At 40.3% G+C, this 17550-nt stretch overlaps 1 protein-coding gene across 5 annotated transcripts in view; it reads left to right on the top strand.

Moving 5' to 3' along the window:
* Nucleotides 1-17550, top strand: part of LARGE1 (LARGE xylosyl- and glucuronyltransferase 1) — a 2030740-nt gene that overhangs the window by 1112306 nt on the left and 900884 nt on the right. For all 5 annotated transcript variants that reach the window (XM_044087485.1, XM_044087484.1, XM_044087487.1 and 2 more), the window contains one exon: nucleotides 11202-11503. In XM_044087485.1, the coding sequence (XP_043943420.1) occupies nucleotides 11202-11503 (302 nt within the window). The remainder of the gene's footprint in view (nucleotides 1-11201; nucleotides 11504-17550) is intronic.

Genomic DNA, 17550 nt, shown 5'->3' on the forward strand with positions numbered 1-17550 from the left:
ATCAACATCTTTTTTTGCACTATAGTTGCTGACCTTTTTAAGGCCCTACAGGATAAGGGTAGTGTTATGCAGGATCTCACAATAATTTCTTTCTTCTCTTCCTAGATTTCAGAGGAATTATCCTTCTAAGCCTTCATTCCTTTGTATGAAGGCACCGTAGACAGCCTTCTCATAGCAAGCATTCCTCCAAGAGGGCCTATCCTGACAAGAATTCCCATGGTGCAAAAAGCTAAAAGCCTTCCTCCCCTGACAAATCTGCTTTTATTTGACATTCAGTCTCGTCTATCTTTTGGCCAGATTCCACTGTCTCTCAGGTTAACTCAGTCTCTTCTATTTTGGCAAACTTTTCCATCAGACTCTTGGATTTTTTCCATTATCCAGACAGGTTATTTTATGGTTTGGAAGGCCCTTCCACCCTTCTCAGGCCTTCCCAGGCTTCCTCCTTGTGAATGCCCTCATTTTCTTTTGGTCCTTCATGATCTTTTGACACGGGATCATCCAGCATGAATCCCCTTCTCAGCAGACCACAGGAGTATATACCAGGATGTTTCTGGTCCCCAGAAAGGGGGATCTTTGAGGTCATTCTTTTCTCAACACTTTTCTAAAGTTTCCTTCCTTCAGGATACTCTCTCTACAGGTGTTATTTCCTCTGCTGCTTCCAGAAGCTTTTCTGGTTTTCCTAGATTTGAAGGATACTTACCTTCACATTTTTATTCACCCTCTGTTCAGGAAGTTTTTTTGTTTCCTCATCTCATTGTCAGTTCCTTGCTTTACCTTTTGGTCTTTCTACAACACAAAGGGTTTTTAACAAATGTCTGGCTTCAGTGGTAGCCTTCTGCAGACTTCAGGTGATTCAGATCCCCCTCCCATACTTCAGGGGATTCAGTTTTCCCCTATTTGGACAGCCTTTTGATTCAGGCCATTTCCCAGTAGATCTTGCTTTGGAATTTTCACTTCACTATGGGTTGTCATCACAGTACGGGGTTCAACGTAAACCTCAAAAGTCTGTTTGTGTTAACCCCCTCCCAGAATCTGTTTGAGTTGCAGGACTCAAACCATGCCTATGTTGGTTTGCCTTCTACCTCCAAAGGGTTCTGTTTTTGGCAGTTTATTTTCAGTCACTTCTCCCTCTTCCAGTACTTTCTGCAAGCTGTTGGGTACATGGTATCTCTTATTCCTAAGGTTTCCTTGGTCAAGCTCCATATGGGAAAGTTTCAGTGATATCTCAAAATTATTTCGCTTCATCAGAGCCATCCTCTACATTTTCCTGTGCCTCTGCCTTGTCTCAAGCTCGAACTCCACTGGTGTATTTGTCAGATGTCCCTAAATCCAGACTTGTCTTTTCAGGTTCCTCTTTCCACTTAGGAGCTGTACAAAGATGCTTCTGACCAAGGTTGGGGAGCTTCTTCCAACAACCTCAAGGTTCGGAGTCTCTGGTCCCTTCAAAAACTAACAGACCAAATCAATATCAAGGAAATTAGAGCCCTGATTCTGGCCCTTCATGCTTTTCACTCCCTTTGGATTCCAGGTCCTCGTTGCATCTTCACAGACAATACCAGGGAAGTTAATACTATGGGAAGAAATAGGCAAGGAATTGTTATGGCTAGGCTTGTATAGGCCCTAGGGCCAATAGCCTAGTACCAACCTATGAACCACAGTTATGTAGTACATCAACAAACATGGGGCCACAAAGTCTTACTTCTTGCAGGCTGGCTCTTCAGGTTTGGGATTTTACAGTCTGTCATCACTTGTTTCTTCATGAGGTTTACATCCCCTCAGAGCACAGTCTTGTGGCAGACACTTTGAGCAGGTCTGGGGCAGATCCTCATGAATTAATGGTTCTCAGAGAGATGTTCCTGGGTATTGTACATCAGTGAGGTAGTCCTCGAGTAGATATTTTTGCCTCCCCTCTCAATAGACAACTTCCAAAGTTCTGTTCCAGAATGCTAAGTCCTCTGACTTTGAAGGTGAGCACCATGTCTTTTACTAAGAATATTTCTGTATGCCTGTTCCCCCCCTCTTTCTCTGCTGCCAAAAGTCCTACACAAAATCATGTGGGACATGCCCAAAATCTTGCAAATGAATCTCTTTTGGCCCAGACAACATTGGTTCTTCCTTCTGTTTCATGTGGTCAAGGGCAATTATCATAAGTTAACTCACAGGATGGATTTAATCATGCAGGACAAGGGATCTCCTATCCACCCTCACTTTTTTCCACTTTTCAGTTGAGACTGAGTGAGAGGGTTTTGATTCCTTTTCAACACCTGCTTTATGAGGATGTGCTTTGGGTTTTCTGGAGACCAGAAAACACACTACTAGAAAAATCCTTTGTGGCTAAATGGAAGAGTTTGTTGTTTGGTGCCTCAAGCATGACCTGGGTCCTTTTTCTGTGGGTATTGCTATGGTACTTGTGTGAGTTGCTTACTTCTGGTCTGGCATATTGATCGCTTAAAGCTCATTTGTCAGCCAGTTCTGCCTGTCTGCCTTTGAATCCACCACTTTCCTGGTCAACAAATGTTAAATAAATAAAGTCCAACTAGGACAGAGCCTATTTTCAGTGGAGGCCCAGGGAGAAACTCTCCAGATGCATGTCTTTGGAATGTGGAAGCAAACCCACGTGAATGCAGGAGGACATGCATACTTGACACAGAAGGCACCCCAGCTGACAATCGAACCAGAGAATCTCTTTCTATGATGTGACAATGTTAACCGCTGCACCACCCACACTTGCTTCTTGTTTTGCAGTAAAACAGTATTCTTCATATTAGGCCTCGAAGAAAGCATATGCCTCCTACTTAGGACCTTAATATCATTCTTGAGAAATTAACTCAGTTTCCTCTTTTCTGCAGTGTACTTGGAGAATGGTACTGTTAGTGATACTTTCTTCTGCCAAATGGGTGTCTAAACTTCAGGCACTTATGGCAGTCCTACCCTTTTGTTTTTTCACAAAGGAAGGGTTTCTCTTCATACTAATCCTTCATTTATGGCCTAGATCAGTGATGGGGAAACTATGACACACATGTCAAAGATTACACACGCCACAACATTTTGGGTGACACATCAGCGATCACCAACACTCGAGTTACCAAAGACACTGTTTTTGCATTCATTGCTCATGTGAAGTGCACTGAATTATTTTGTGTTGGGAGCTTTTGACATGCCAAACCCAAAAGGGTCGCCATCACTGGCCTAGATGGTTATTGATTTGTCCTTGAATCAATCAATTCATCTGCCTTCTTTTTCCCCCCATCTTCACAGATATGCTAGTGAGAGGATTTTCCACACCTTGGATTTACATGGGCAGCTCAGATATTACCTAGCTAACACAAAAGTCAGAAAATCTGAGCAGCTTTTTGTTTCTTTTCATTCCAGGCAACTGGATTTGGCTGTCACAAAGCAAAGCAGCTACTCCTGGGTCTCTAAGGCCATTTCCTTTTGTTATTCTTTTCATGGCAACCAGCTTTCCTGTTCTGTTCGTGCTCATTCTGCCAGGGCACTTGCCACTTGTGGTGATTTTTCAATGTTCTGGATATGATATCCAATTTAGAAGCTGCTGCTTAGTCTGTACACACATTTACTAAACATCACAAGTTGGATGTGATTTCTAGGGCTAGTGTTGATTTTGCCAGGGGCATCCTTCATGGGTTTTTGGAGGGCTCCATCCTGTCTAGTAGGTTTTATTTTCTCCCAGATATAAGGAATACTGCAGCAGTGATAAGGAAAGACACAGTACAGGTATGTAAGAACTTACTATAACACTAGATGTCCTACTTTTCACTGTTGCAGTATTCCATTCCACCCTCCTTTCCACGGTTGTTCTTGGTTGCCTACTTTTTGACTAAGGGGGGCCTTCTTACTCAGTTCATTTTTTTAGTTCCTTTCTTCCTCCTCTTCCCTTCTTGGATGTATATGCTTTTATTCCTCTGGTTCTTCCAGACAGTTCAGTTAAGAGGATTAGGTGCTCATATGTCACATATGTACCTTTTGCCTTGGACGTAGGACATTCGGTGCTTGGAAGATATAAAGGCTTTGGTATGCTGGCTAGACAGTCATCTGTTCTCTGCAGGATAGTCCAGATGTAAAGAATACTGCAACAGTGAAAAGTAGAACATCTGCTGTTTGTGGTAAGTTTTTACACAACTGTACTTTCTAGATCCTTTTTTTTTTCTAACTCTCTGTATGATACTATCAAAATGCAGGATGTTGACTCCTCAGACTGTTACCTGTTATTGCCATAGGGAGTTTTATGATAACATTAGAGCTAAATGATTAATGTCATCACAGTCCCATAAATAGAGGCTTCAGGAAATGTTTCCTTTTTCTTGTGTCTGGGACACAGTATTGGTGCTCTCTGTTGCCCTTTGGGTCATCTGCAGCCCAAGGTTGTTTACAAAGTTTCTGTCTCCAGTCCTAGCTCATTGCAGACCTAATGACATTCACATATTCCCTTACTCAGACATTTACTCATCTTTACAGAGTCTTTTCCGACACATCAGGTCATTAGAATGGGTTTCTTCTCTTCTAATGAATTTAGGCTTCCCTATTAAATGTTCAGGAATCCTCTTTGTCAAAGTTACACAGGATTGTCTTAATAGGGTGTTGTATCAAAAAAAGCCTTTTACTGCAGGGTGTTATAAAGAAGTAGGTGGATTTGTATCTGGAAACTTTCTTGAGCTTCTTCAGTCAGTCTCGGATTTGGCCAGAGAGTATGTTGCTCTTCTAGGGTACGTGGCTTCTATGTTTCTCATGATTACTGTTGCCAGATTACACATGAGAAATATTCAGTGGTGTCTTAAAAAAAAAAAAAACACATGGACCCAACGTTTGCATCCTCAAGAATTTGAGGTTGCGGTTTTGGGCTTTGTCAAAAAGGAACTGCAATGGAGCAGACTACAAATAGAAGAAAATCTAGTTCTCCTCTTTTTTCCTCAAGTCTTAAGCCAATCTGTAGCCACAGACTCCTCAGATTTTGCTTGGGGGTTAATATGAAAGCAAAGCTGCAAGGCCTGTGGAACTCCTCAGCTGGACAGACCAAAACACACACACATGTCAAAGAAATGTTAGCTTTGATCCATGCCTTAAATTTCTTCATCATCTATGGTCCCCAGGACCTCTTCAGTTAATTACAGACAACACTATTGTGATGTGATACATAAGCAAACAAAAAGGCACCAGGTTGTACCCTTAGTTTAAACTAGCTATCATGGCTTGAGAGGTAGCTCTAAAGCATTCCATAACCCTCCAAGCATCCTACATTGAGCAGGACCAGGATAGACTCTTACAAGATGAAATTGATTGAGGGTCTTATAGTGTCATACCTGAATACTAGGCTAACTGCCCTGAAGGGCCATTTTAAGATTAGCCAACAACCCAAGATCAGAATCCAACCTTGTGTCTGTGAAGCAAAGATCTTAACCATTATGCCAAACCCATTCAAGGAATTGATCCATTTGTAGGGAACACTTCAAATACTCCTGTTTGTATCCTTTCAAAAGACAACTAAGCAAATTCTTCTCCAGGAATCCTTGCAAACAAGTCTGGAAAACAGATGCATTTTCTTAACCGTGGTCAGGAATATTCCTTTATGCATTTCCACTGACATACAGAGCAGTACTGAAGATTTAGAAGGAATCTTCAGCTGTCATTGGCCCAGGCAACATTGGTTCTCCCTTCATATGGAATTGGCCAAGGGCTTTTACCACAAGCTACTTCACAAAATGAACCTACTCACTAAAGGTGAGGGGAGTTTGATCTATCTGAATCTCAAACATGTTCAACTAACTGCTTGGATGACTCAATTCTGGTTCCTTTTAGGCCTCTTTTTTGAGCGGTTGTGCAGCAAGTACTAAAGTAGGCAATGAAACCTGCTACTAAGAAATTTTATGTTGGCAAGTGGAAACAATTTTCTGGTTGGTGCCTAGATAATAACCAGGGTCCAATCAAGGATTATGTACCACCGATGTTTAAATATTTGAGTTACTATCCTCTGGCCTCTCTTATCCCTCTGCCGAGGTACAATCTTGCAGCCATTTCCAGTATGTCTGTCCATAGATCCTCCACTTTCTTTTCTGTTTTTAGTGAAATTGTTTCAGAAAGGAAGGTTACATCTGAGACCTCCTCACAAAGAGGTTGCTTCTTATTGGGGTCTTAACTTTGTGCTGGAAAAGTTAAGTGTCTCCATATAAACTTGCTTTTCGAGGTGGATTAAGGTTTGTAATGTGGAAAACTGTTCTTATTGCTCCGACATCTGCAGGAAGAGTGTCTGAGTTGCAAGCTGACATGGTGGGTAAGAACATCTGGTTTTTCATAGGATAGGGTCTCGTTAAGAAGAAATCCTTCATTCATGCCCAAAGTGGTTTCAGAGTTTACTTTGAATTAAGCAACCAATCTCGCAGTGTCCTATTCAAATCCTCAAAACTAGGGAGAAAGAATTCTGCATATTGGACGTGCATAGGCAGCTCGGGTACTATTTTGAAAGAATGACGTCCTTGAGAAAAGTAGATCAACTATTTTTTCTTATATTGGGATCAATAAAGGACACCCCTTGTCAAAACATTGCATTTCTAGATGGTTGCCCTCAGCTGTCGCCTTTTGTTATTGCCATCATTGTAAATTAGTTCCAGGCAGTATATTCTCATTCTACCAGCACCTTGGCTTCTTCAATGACATATCAGAAAGGGGTGGACTCTGTCTTCTAGAGACAGCTACATTCTCCTTTGTGCATACTTTTACAAAGCATTACAAACTGGATTCCTTGTCCATGTCCAGTTCAAGCTTCACTAAGGCCATTTTCTAGGGCCTCCTAGACATATGCTTTCTCTTTTCAGGTTTAATAGGCTTTGCTAATCAAGCCCTGTAGCTTAAAGTCTACATTTTTATAAGCTGCACTTACGCATAACAATAGATGTTTGAATTACTTGCTGCTGCAGTAGCTGCACCGATCCAACATCCCCAACTTCAGTCTATAGTTAGTACTTAAGATATAAAGTTATGTGCGGTTACATGTATCTTTTGGAGATTCAGTATTAGTATGCTGCTTTTTAACTTTAGGGAAAATAAGTCCTGAAAAATCTCCACTCTGGTTGCTGCTTCCTCTTCAAAGGACTGTCCAGTCATCAGTCTGAATGAAGGTGTGGAAGAGATTCAGACCTTTTGAAAGCTGGCTTATTGTTGGATGATTCTAGAAAGCTGGCCATATAGTCAAAATGTTTCACCAGCAGTGGGGAATATGAACATCTGCTGTTATGGATAAGTGCAACATACATAACTGTACTTTCTTCTAAAAATCCAGGAGGACTGTCCAAAAATTGTAATGGTGGCCCCCTTTTGATGAAGGTAACAGTTGGCTCTCCCTTCTTTTCAATTTGGGCAATTATCATAAGGTTCCTGACATATTGGATTTATCCACACAAGAAAAGTGGAGTTTGATATACTCTAATCTCTAAAAGCTTTACTGTCTGAATTATGTAATTTGGATACTTTTTCTGAGGACATACAGTAGGTACTTACGGAGGTGAGAGAACCTGTCTATAAGACATCATGTATGGATAATTAGGAACGATTTTCTGGTTGGTACCACTTTAAGAGCCAAGACCTCAGCTGGCTTGGATGCCTCTGGTTCTTGATTATGTGAGTTACTGACCAATGGTTTGTCATAATCTTCTGTCAAGATACATTTGTCAGGCCCTTCAGCTTGTCTGCCCATAGATCCCCCTTTCTACAATGCCTCGAGTAAAACAACTTTTGAATGGGGTCCTGCAAATCCATCCACCTAAGAAATAAGTGGCTCCTCCTTGGGATCTCAATTTTGTGCTTCAAAAGCGTACTTTGTCTCCATTCAGTCCAGCTTATCAGGCTGGTTTGAGGTTCTTAACATAGAAGACACTTTTACTCATTGCTGTGACATCGGCTAGGAGGTCGTCTGTTAAAAGTTCTTATAGTGAAACAACCCTATGTTATTTTTCGCTAAAACAGAGTTTCTTTGCGAACAAATCCTACTTTTATGCCTAAAATAGTTGGAGTTTACTTTGCCAGACCATTAATCTCTCATTTTCCTTTCCTGAACCTAGGAACAAGACAGAATTTTTCACATTCTGGAATGTAAACAAGCAGCACAGTACAGATACTACCCAGACAAAACTCAACCTTTCTGGAAAGCTGATCAGTTGGGTGTTTCCTGTAAAGGCAAGAGGAAAGGACAACCAGTATCAGAGTTGACTATTTCTTTATGGTTGACTACTACTATGTTTTGTTACACTCATCACAACAAATCACTTCCAGGCAGAGTTACAGCTCATTCATCATGGCCATTGACTTTTTATGTGGCTTTCTGGGAAGGGAAGATTCAAGCATTCTAGAGGCAGTGATTTGGCTTTCAATACATACCTGTGCAAAGCATTACAAACAGGATTCCTTTTAAAAGTCCAGAACTGGCTTTGCTAGGACCCTTTTCCAGGGGCTCCTGGAGTCTTTGGTACTGGCTTGTTCTCTGCTTTTCTATGCCTGTTTAAGCTGTGGTAATTTTCCCACAGAACTTAGGCTACTTCAAAAGTGATCATTTTGAACACAGGACAGCTGTGGAAGTAAACTTGCCAAAACAGTACATATTCTAATGCATCACAATTGCAATAGCCATCCACCCCTCCAGTCCCCATTTCTCTGTTGTTCCCGATATGTTGCTAAGATGTGGCTCCTTTCATCCTTTTGCATACAGATTTTAGTATCATTTTCTTTGTTTGCTAGCACATGTATTCATGGTTGTTGCCTTCTTCCTGAGTAAAAAAAGGTGCTCTGAAGCTTTTGGTTCCTCTTCCTGCCTTTTATAGGAGTGCTCTGCATAATGCTGCTGGCAAAAGGAGCACTTGGAAGGCCCCAAAGTTTTTGGAAGTTGGCTGGTGGAGGTGAGTGAACCAACCCACTTAGTTTAGGCTATTACAATGTTGATGCATTAGAACATTATAGCAGTAACCCACGCCTGGGTGTGGGTAATGCTGGATTTACCCACGGTTGGCGTGGTTTGGTCCCGAGGGTGAAGCCCGAGGGACCAAACAAAGACAACCGTGGGTAAATCCAGCATTACCCACACCCAGAAGTGGGTTATTGCTATTATACAATGACATTATTTAAGAAAACAAATAATTACTTTTCTTAAATAATGGCATTGTATAATGCCTCTTTGCTGCCCTTCCGCAGCTGTCTGGTGTTCCGCGGCAGTTCTGATGTACTGCGCATGCCTACGCAGTACATCAGAGCTGTGGGCAAAAGCAACGGAGAACGCAAGATCTCCGTTGCTTTTTACTGTCTCGCTATGTTAAACTCATTTAACATAGCGAGACAGGTTTAAAAAAAAGCAACGGAGATCGCAAGATCTCCGTTGCTTACATTGTGTCGCTATGTTAAAGGAGTTTAACATAGCGAGACAGCTTTAAAAAAGCAACGGAGATCTGCGTTGCTTTTTTTAAACCTGTGTCGCTATGTTAAACTCTTTTAACATAGCGAGACAGTGTTTTATACTAACGGAAAAAGTCCGGGCGACCGGACCTTTTTCCGTTAGTATATTGAGGGATTTACAAAGGGCACGCTGGTTGGGCTGGCCAATCAGCGTGCACGTTTTAGAGGAGGCATTGTATAATAACTGTTATGGTATGTTTACTTGCGCAACTGTATTTTTCTAGAAATAAGGTATACATTTTAAGCTTATCAGCTGGCTGTTAACAGTGCATCTTAAATTTTTTAATTGTACAATGAGAGTCTTTTAATATTCTGCAGTAGACCAAACTCCGTGATGCATTTTGTTGTAGTTTTCTCAGTTTTTCTATTTCTTCATAATACATTCCAGTACTGCCATACATCTGTATCTGAGATAAGCATATAATGTGTGGACATCTGTTGTAGTATGTAGGACAAATGGACATATGAAAAGATTTATGTCTGTTTATACATGATTACTGTTGGGGCTTTGTGTAGGTATAATTTTTTTCTGACGTTCTGTGTAAGTCCATTCTGAGCTTTGAAACTTGTGCAGTTTCTGTATTAGTCTGTCATAAGCTGCATGACTAATGATGATGTCTTTCTCCAGCCATGCATGTAACACACCATTTCTCTCCTGGCCCTGTCATCTTTCATCTGTATTTGGCAGCAGTTAAATATGTAGGAGTCCTGCATTCTTTCCTAGGAAAGAAGAGTAGCATTGGAGTCAGTGTCGTGCTCAAATCAGGGTCGGTTGCATGTGGACAGAGTCATCCACGGTCTTGGCAGTCTGTACCAGAGATGCATAATAATTCAGTTGCACTGTATTTTAGATATGAAAATAGATTCATAGTAACCTTACAAAAACACTACATTTCATTTGCAAAAAATGCAATATAGAAAGCTTTCTACAGTTGTGTACATAACTGTCTGTATGTAAGGAAGTACAACCTTAAGTCTGACAACACAAAGGATTAAGGATAAAATCTGTTAATGAGTTGTTTTTGTAGTTCAGCATGTGATGCCCTCAACCTCCATTTTGCCTGCTTTATGACTCTGAGCCTGTCACTTACCCAGATTCTGTGGTGCTCGGTGCCCGTGAAAAAGGATTTTTGTGTTTAGTGGGGTTATCTGGTTAACAAACAAGCAAATCTAAATAAATGTTACTTGATTGTATAAAACGTAAATAATCAGAATTAGCATGGTGACAAGTTAGACACTAGAAACCAGTCAAATCAAAAAAACAACCAGTGTCCTGAACCATGAGCAGGTTAAAATACATTTAATGAGTTCTAAAGTGACAAACACTTCTCACAGAGTTCTGTAAAATCCTGGAACTCATTAAATGCATAATGTATGTAAACGACTGACCTTGATAGTTTTAAGTTCTAGCTCTGGTCTGTTAAGGAGACAAAAATATTTTATGTTCTGAGAATTCTACACCCCACACTTTTCCATTCCTGGCACCAGTGCGTACACCTGGAGTGGGTATTTTTTTTATCCTTGGATTGATGCACCCAGTCATATGTCAGTGTTGTCTTGGAGAGAGTTTGTAAGAATAGTGTCCACCATGTGATGGACGAATTCAATTCTACTGATGCTACTCTTTCTTGCTGATTCCATCTCTCCATTTGGATCCTATTTATGGTGATGGAGTAGTTAATGTCTTTAAAGAGTAAAATTATGTCATGTAAGCATGTACATCTGAGATGCTTTCATTTTTTTTTTTTCAGATGGAAAATCTGTCTCTTTGTCAGCAGTTGAATCTCAGCCACACAGTCCTCGATACACAGCCTGGAGCCAGCGAGAACGTGATAGTTTGGAGGTGCATGTACGGGAGATTGAGGAGGAAAACCGATCTCTGCGTAAACAGCTCAGCATTGCACAGAGGAAGGGCCCAGTACATCATCACAGCAATCATTCCAAAACATATTCAATGGAAGAAGGCACTGGTGATAGTGAGAATGTGCGTGCTGCTGTGATCACAGGAAATAGTTCTGAATGTGGTCAAAGGCCGGTTGTGGAAAAGTGTGAGGTACCTATCAGCTGAAAATAAACTTAAGGTGACAAATGAAATTTAACTACTCAGGATAAAGTTAAAAAAAAAAAAATATATATATATATATATATATATATATATATATATATATATATATATATTTCTTTATTTATATATTTATTTCTGAATCACGTTCTTACCTTACATATGTTGTCAAACCAAATTTTCTTTTTTTGTATGCTACTGTGGCCAGAGAGTTATTTATCTGTCTCAAACACTATTTATATATGCTGATGATCATGTATATTTAGATGGAAGATGATATACAAGTAAAAAGTTTGTTGGTTTCTGCTGTCCGGGATATGGTTTCCTAGGCAGCATATCTTTTTACCTTCATTCTTGAATATAGATGAACAGATCTAGTCAGTAATTACTAAAAGTTTGTACATTTGGGTTTTGTGTCCAAAATTATTTCCTTTGTTTAGTGTCCTGTGAATAACAGCTATTTCAAAATGCCTGCAGACATAGCCTTGGATAGAAGGGCATTTACAGACATCTGAAAATCAAGTGTCAGTGGAACATTTTTAATTGCATTTTTGCTTTATTTGAAAAGGCAGTATTATTCTGCAGTTATGAAGTTGTTTACTGGTCATTTGGTATAGTTGTTGATGGTAGTGATGTTGCAGAATGCAGCTTAGTCTTGTTTATTTTGCTGTTCGTATACACTGTCTGTTAAAGGAAATTTGAAAAATAAGAAGTGTTTCTTGAAAAAAAACATCATTGATGCTTAGAGTGCCCTTTTAAACTTAGTGCGTATTGTAACTTTTTGCAGATTGCTTTCATTTCCGTAATGTTATTGGCCTTATCCCATTCCACCAAATTATCTCCAAAGCCTTTACTGTTTATTCTTTTAACAGTTTCAAGCACAGCTGTCACTGTGCCCTAATACCATATCTGCCCCAAGTAATACTTCTTTACTTGTCCTACAAGTCTTGGTAGCCCGAGGGGTAGCTGTTAGATACCTGCATACACTGCTCTTAAACTTATCAAATGATGCTGCTACACAGCACAGTTATAGCCTTGTCTCACTTCTCCAAGTATGATTTTGTAGCAGTGTTGCATGACTGGTCTATACATCATCTAGCCCCACTAATTGTATACTCCATGTGATAGATTGCAGTTTGTTGGTACTGTGGAATGTCATCCAGTTATAGTCTACTTCCTAGTTGGTGGAATTGGTAGGTTTATATGCGCTAATCACACCAGCTGTCTGTGTCACTGTAAAGTATGCTAGGAAAGGATGCAAGGTAATATTGCAGTTTTAGGTGCAATGTATGTAAACTCTTTTCAGGGTTGTGAGGACCTTTGGTGAAGGTAAGGAGCTGATACTACTTTGAAATAAATGTAGTCATGGGATACAAAACTCCTTTACTGTCATTGTAAACCATTCTCTTTGCTTGTTGGCAGTTCCATGTGCCATCTGCACTTAATTGTACATTTGTTAACCAGGGTACAGTGTTGATCCAGCCTGATCCTTTTCAGGCTCTGCTGGGGCTTTACACTCGCCAGTACTCATTGGAAATACTGACATGGATAAAACAGTAAGGCAAAACAGTTTGTATAAAGTAAATATAATGACCTGTAAGTTATTTAAAAGATTCAAAGTCCTTTGACAGAAAAGGTTGCACATACTATTTGAATGAACTATTCTTTATAGATGACAAGTAAGTAAGGCTACAGTTGTACTGGGGGTAAGTAGTGGGGGTAAGAATGAGCTGGTCCAGAGCATTGGAATTGATGAATTCCAGGAAACGTTGGGCAAGTGTGTTGGTACACGAATAGTTTTCCTATTTAATGAAAGGATAGTTGAAGTCACCCAATATGAGAGTGTTAGGTTGAACCATAATATTCTCCAGGGTGCTTAGGAACTTGGAGTGTGAGTATTGGGACATGGTTGGGATACCAGTCTATGAACTGAATCACTGTCTTACCCGATGTTAGCTGCACCTAAAGTACCTCTGATGCGTTATGTTGGGCTACCAGTCTGTAGGTGTGCCCATGCTTTATGACTATGGAAACACCACCGTCTTTGGAGCTTCGTCCAGGTTCTGGGGCTGAAAGGTGTAGAATGAGTTATAGCCTGGTAGTGCAGGGGTGCTTTCTGCTGCTTTGAACCAGGTCGATGTTCTGTATTTTAAAGAGTGCTTTGAGCGAGTGCATTTTGAGATTTAGACTTCTAGCATTGAGCAGCATGACTCTCAGATTACATTTATTTGTAGCTGTCATGGTGGTAATTTGGTCTTTGGAACACTGCCTAAAAAAGACACTATAGGGGTGGCAGTATCCGGAAGCCCAGCGGTGACTGATGCAAGCCATCTCTGGCAAAAGCGTCAAAGTCTGTCAGTCATGTCATCCCAAGCAGACAGATACTGGCTCCCCTTGGAATGATACCAGAAACATAGCCAAGTTGAAATCAATCATTTTCTGCTTGTACTGTGGTATAATTCTGGGTGATGGTAGGATGCTGTTCAGAGCTAGGGTCATACCCACCTGAGCTACATAATCCGAGAGCTCCTCCATGTCTCTCTTCATGTAGTCCAGGGAGGTATGTCTCAGGTCATTCACACTCACATGTACAGTGACAGAGTCATATTTGTACCTGTTGTTGAGGGACCTGAGTGCATGCATTATGTGGCGGATCCTGGCAACTGACAGGCAGCTGACTTACTTTCTCCTTATTCAGCCTAGTGTGTGGGACATCAGTGTGTCGCATGAACGAGTCACCTATGACTAGTGTGTTGGGCATGCTGTTTTGCCTTAGGGGCTTTCGTTGAGTGGCACACTGTTTAGGAGATTTATGTGTCTCGTGATTAGTGTTATGTTGTGGTGGTCGAGTGCGTTTCTGCCTTAGAGGCCTCTGCTGTTTGGGTAGCTTTTTATTGAGAGCCTCTGCGAAGGTGGTTGTGTGGTTTGTGTTTTTATGCGAAGGTAGTGCTGGTGTGTGTTCTGGAGGACTATGTGTTTCATGTGGTGTGGTGCAAGTGTTGACCTTCTCCTGTTAACCAGCTATTCCTGTCTTGGCTGGGGAGTTTGAGGCTTCCAATTTGGATATATAAGTATATCTCTCGCAAGTCTGAGTGTTGAGAGGTAAGAAAAGAGGGTTATCAGTGTACATGAGGCAGAGAACTGACCTTTAGACATGCCTGGATGGGTGGGCCTTAATAATAAGTACTTGTGGGCCTTAATAAGTACTTTACAAAAATGTCCAAGATACTTCAGTTTCTCTCCAACGCTTCAGCACATGTATGTGGTATAAATGTTCTGGTTTCCTTTTTTCTAGTAGTCTCACCCTTTAATTTATTCAATTCATATTTCTACAATTTCTAAAAGTCTTTGCCATTTTGAATGGTATTTATTTTCAGCAGGGAATACTAACACAAGTACTTTATTTACTGGTTTAAATTCCCTGAGATGATCATTTTTGTTATATGCTGTCAGTTGTTTCTGTTGTGCTGTCTCCATATGTTCATTTACTATAGACATTATAGTTCTTAACCTGCGTTGCTGTATAAATTGCTCTGTCGTGCTTTTAATGGGGATGTTTTCCTGCTCTCATGTTTCTTTTGCTGTATTTAGCTTGGTTTGCAGACATCTGTCCTATAGCAGTTCAGAAAAAAGCAGTAGTAATTATTTTGCTATGGACTTCCGGTAATTCCTATGAGGACTTAATGCAAACGGCTCACTTAACACCTAACTACTTAATCCACAAATTAATATTCAAACCAGAACAAAGCAAAACCCTACAAGACTTATTGCATACACCCCTGCTAGGCCACCTTGATCTGAAAACAAAATGCTCCTCACTAACTACAAACCAAACCTGTCTACAGGAACCTCTTTCTTTTCCAGCTCCGTAGCCCAGTCCTGCAGCTCATTCTCCTATTCCCTTAGACATGCTAGCAAGCTTTCCAATTTCAAGAACAATCTAAACAATATCTTGACACCTGAACATGGACTTGCACAATCCTCAAAACAGATGCTTGACCACCTACTTACTATAACAATGTATTTCTCACGCCATATCTATTGGGTAATAATGTCCTGGCATCAAAAGAAGCTCTCACTTTAATGATACCGTTCTACTAATGTATGCTCATTTATCTCGTCAGCTGACACGTACTACAATTTATGTCCTGTCTGATGTCCTTTCATAACATTCTCATTACTCCAGTAATCACCTCTATCTCCATGTCTTTAAATTTCCTTCCTGAACATTGCTCCTAGTCCTCATCTCATTCTATTACTCTGTTTTGGCAGCAGAATATTCTAAAATCTCTCACCTCCATGTATTACTACAAATATAGTCAATATTTTGAATAACTACATATTATTTTACTTGACATGGGATATCTACTTCTCCAGGGTCTTGCTACTTGAAGTACATATTTTATTTATTTTTTTTTTGGGAAAAAAAAACACCTTTATTGAATTATCACTTGTGACACTGGCAAACTTACATTTATATAAAAGTAATCAAACCATATCAATAAGTTCACATTTACAAACATCAGTAGTTGAGCTAGGTTGGGGTAAGACTAGCAATTGTTCCTGGAACAAAGTGTTGGGGGAGGGGGTGTGATCAACCAATCCCAATATCTCATTAATGCAATACTGGGTTTTAAAAACCAGTATTTCATTTGCAGACCTGAGTGCTGTAGCACTCTTGTGTGGTCGAAACGGTAACAACTTACGGCCTACAAAAACTTTTTTTTTAAACTAAAACCTAGATGCTGCATGCAGGGTATAAAACTGTAGCAAACAAGTGGCTACAATTTAGTTGGAGACAGGACCCAAAAATGGGATTTGAATGGCTGGGGTGGGGATGTTGTCATCTGGCCACTTGACCTGGTTCCGCCAGTAGAAGAAGGTCCTTTTTTGTGCTTTTCACTTGAAGATATGAGGGGGTGGGTTGATGGTCCATGGTACTGTCACAGGGTGTTGGTCAGGGCCAGATCCAGCATAAGGAACTGTCTAGGGCCCCATGCTAGCTGGAGAGAGCCATAAATGTTGCCAGACAAAAACAATTCACTTTCACTGTCTCCACAATACAAACATCACCACCTTCACTTGACTAGTTGGCTGGTCGGTTTTTGATGTGCAAAATTCTAGGAAACCTCTTTCATTGATTCTCATGTACAGCCATGCAGCCAGTGATAGAGTGTCATCCTGGAGCTTCAAAATGACTGGTATTTATCCTGGCATCTGTTTGAGAAGGTTTTGAGCTTTGAACAGTTACAAGGTTCATTTTCAATACGGTTTCAATATACTGGCTAAAACAAGTGTGTATGTATCCTGCCTATTTTGCTTCTACAGTACAAGTTCAGTAATCTTCAGACAATTTCAAGTTCCATTAGTTTCAAAGAGCAGTGCTCCGAGATTTGGATTGCACACTAGCATCAAATTGAACAAAAAGGGACTGGGATTGCACACTAGCTTCAAAGTGTTACACATCCAATAATATAGACTGTGAAGTTGTTAAATCTTGGCGTTTATTCTCACTGATGAGTTCGGAGCCGGTCCTCGGCTCCGACACTGCCTATAGCAAAGCTCAAGGTTTGCCAGTAGCTCGAGACTAAGCCCCTTATCCCATGATGCACTGCTGGAATTACCTCGGATCTAGTTTACCGCGGCACAGATCTTGGTGTTCCAGGTAGCTCGGAACATTATTAATCGATAGATTCATCTATTTGCAAGTTTAAAAACTTTTTTTCTTGACTTCTTCATAAGATAGTATATATATATATATATATACATATATATATATATATATATATATATATATATATATATATAGTTTTAGACTTAGACTTAGTTGTAGATTAGTGCCCTGTGTTGGCTTCTGTTTTTCTATAGTGTTGGGCCTAAGAGTTGGCCTTGTATTTAACCACATTCTTAGGTGTACTTTGATAGATATTTTCTAAGTGTGTTGTTTCAATTCTTTAAAATTGTTTAATCTGATAATAGAGATGTCTGACGAGAAAGAGAAGCCTCATCCAAAATCTGGCTTCAAAAAATGTCCGGAT

Source organism: Protopterus annectens, chromosome 11.part0, assembly GCF_019279795.1.
Source record: "Protopterus annectens isolate FY-2018-M chromosome 11.part0, PAN1.0, whole genome shotgun sequence".
Classification (NCBI taxonomy): domain Eukaryota; kingdom Metazoa; phylum Chordata; order Ceratodontiformes; family Protopteridae; genus Protopterus; species Protopterus annectens.